At 34.6% G+C, this 2402-nt stretch overlaps 1 protein-coding gene across 1 annotated transcript in view; it reads right to left on the bottom strand.

The window, feature by feature from the left end:
* EPS8 (epidermal growth factor receptor pathway substrate 8) overlaps window positions 1-2402 on the bottom strand; it is a 64088-nt gene that overhangs the window by 36802 nt on the left and 24884 nt on the right. The window contains exon 11 of the mRNA XM_023538247.1: window positions 1500-1574. Coding sequence (XP_023394015.1) covers window positions 1500-1574 — 75 coding nt within the window. The remainder of the gene's footprint in view (window positions 1-1499; window positions 1575-2402) is intronic.

The following is a 2402-nucleotide window of genomic DNA, read 5'->3' as shown; positions in this document are numbered from 1 at the left end:
TCACTCTCTTGGTGACATCATCTACTTTAATGGCTTTAAATACCTTCTATAAGCAGATGATCCTCAGATTTATTTGTCTAAGCCTGATTTCTCCATTGAACTCCAAATTTGTATATTCAACTACCAATTCAAACTTGTCCATCTGAATATAACTCAATTTTCACATGTTTAAATTGAATTCCTTATCCTCCTCCAAAAATCCACTTCACCCATAGTCTTTATTTCAGTTAATAATCAGTTCATCCTAATAGTCTCAGTCCAAAAATCTTGGGGATTCCTTGGCGCTTGCACAGCACACCCAGTCTACCAGCAGACTTTGTTGTTTCTATGGTTTATAACCAGGATCCAACTTTTCACCACCTTCAACGTTGCCAAACACCATAATCTCCCATCTGGATTATTTTAATAGCCACCTCAGTCCCTTTTTCCCCCAAATTTCTAAACATATCGGCCAGAGCAATCCTTTTCCGGCTGAAAACCCTCCAAAAATGTCAAAGGTTTCACAATCACCTATAAGGACAAGATATGTCCTATTGATTTGCTGACCTCATCTCCTACTAATCAAGATCTCCTCCCTCACTCTGTGCAAGTAAGGATACCTATTTGCTCCAAGAACATAATTTGCATGTTATCATCTAATAGCATCTACGTTCCCTGTTCCTGGAATTCTCTCTCTTCAGAAATCCACATGACTTAATCCTTCTTTATTTGCTCAAATGACACCTCCATGAGTTGTTCCCTTAACTAACCCTATTCAACAACTGTAATACACAACACACGCACATGCACACACACACAGGCATGCACCTGAAACGTTCCCTGTTCTCCTTCCCTGCTGTATTTACTCATTATGCATTTATTTTTAGTAGGCTGTATTAGTTATGCATTTATTTAGTTACTGTTTGCCCTTCCATAGTACAATTTAAGTTCTGAGGGGATAAGAATTTATGTCTGTTTTATTCCTAATGAAGTACTAATAATGCCAAGCACATAGCAGGTTGTCAGTTAATATTACTTGAATAAATAAGTGAACAAAGGATTGAATCAGAGACAGCTCAGGTGGTGGAGGAACACTTCAATGAAAAGAATATGGGAATCTGAATAACATCATGGAGCAAAGCCATCCATCCAGAACTGGACTCCTCATGCCTATTTTCTCTATTTCATGAGAAAGAGAACATTTTCTATATTACTCAACCCATTTATATTACATACTAGTATGTACTAAAACAGTGGTATCCAATAAATCTTTATTTCTTTTCATTTTCCTAGCTCTATCAGAGACATTAGTTTCCTCAGCTATAAAATAAAAAGTTTGAACTATGTAATTTCTAAGATTCTTTCAAACTCTCAAATTTTGCATCCTTAATGTTCACTGAGATGGCAAGAAAAATATTTATGCAAGGTAATGAAGAAAAGTTGTCTACTTAATCTAAATAAACACTTGGGACTGAAAACATACTAAGAATGCTTACTTCCGCAAATAAATAAAATCTTACCATATTTAATGGAGTAAATAAAAAATGAACCAAATCTGCAGCACTGGGATTCTGGATATGAGACTTCAATTTGGCCTGTAACATTAAGAAAACAGATAAACATTTTAAGATGATGTAATTGAGCAAAAGACAGATACTCAAAAGGTCCAACACTGACTCAGATGAAGAGTTCTTTACTACTAGATTCACTTTTAGTCTATTAATTGGCATGGGTGAGTGAGATTTAGAAAATTTAGTTTTTTAAAAAAGGAGTTATTCTTTTTGATCAAATCTTTTGGATATACATGTTTTATAATCTGTTCTAATTAAAGGTAAGTAAAAAATACATTCGAAAATCTGTAAGAAAAATTTTGTCTCTTAGTTCAATCAGGAACATTCTGGCTGGACTTTGACCTCTTTCGTTTGTTTATTTTAATTATGTATAAATAAATTTCACTTACCAGAAGGTTAAATCCATGTTTGAACTTTTGGAAACAGTCAATAAATTCATCAGGAGGTGGGGGTTTTGCCCGCAGTGTTAAAACACCCTCTGAAAATATAAATAAAAGGAGTAGATGAGAGTGCCAAGAAAATATATTAAATGGAAAGAAAAAAAAAACCACATTTATGTCTGTAAAGTTTAATGATTACCCCAGATACGTTGCTGCCCAGTTACTCTGCACATCTCATAGTCTGACTGTACCAAATTAAGACGATACAACATTTGAAATGGACTCCTCTACCTTTAGGCTCCACCAATTACTCATTCAATTTCATAAATTTATATTGTAGCCCTTCTAGGTGCCAGTAATTGTGCTTACCATTGTGAATTTAAGCCCTGCTCTTATAGGCCTTAAAATCTAATAGAGGACATGAATCAGATAAGCAACAAAGATCTACCAACTAAGTGCTATAGAAAGACAC

This window comes from Pteropus vampyrus, unplaced genomic scaffold (assembly GCF_000151845.1).
Source record: "Pteropus vampyrus isolate Shadow unplaced genomic scaffold, Pvam_2.0 Scaffold216, whole genome shotgun sequence".
NCBI classification, from domain to species: Eukaryota; Metazoa; Chordata; class Mammalia; order Chiroptera; family Pteropodidae; genus Pteropus; species Pteropus vampyrus.
This window is presented reverse-complemented; position numbering and strand designations above follow the sequence as displayed.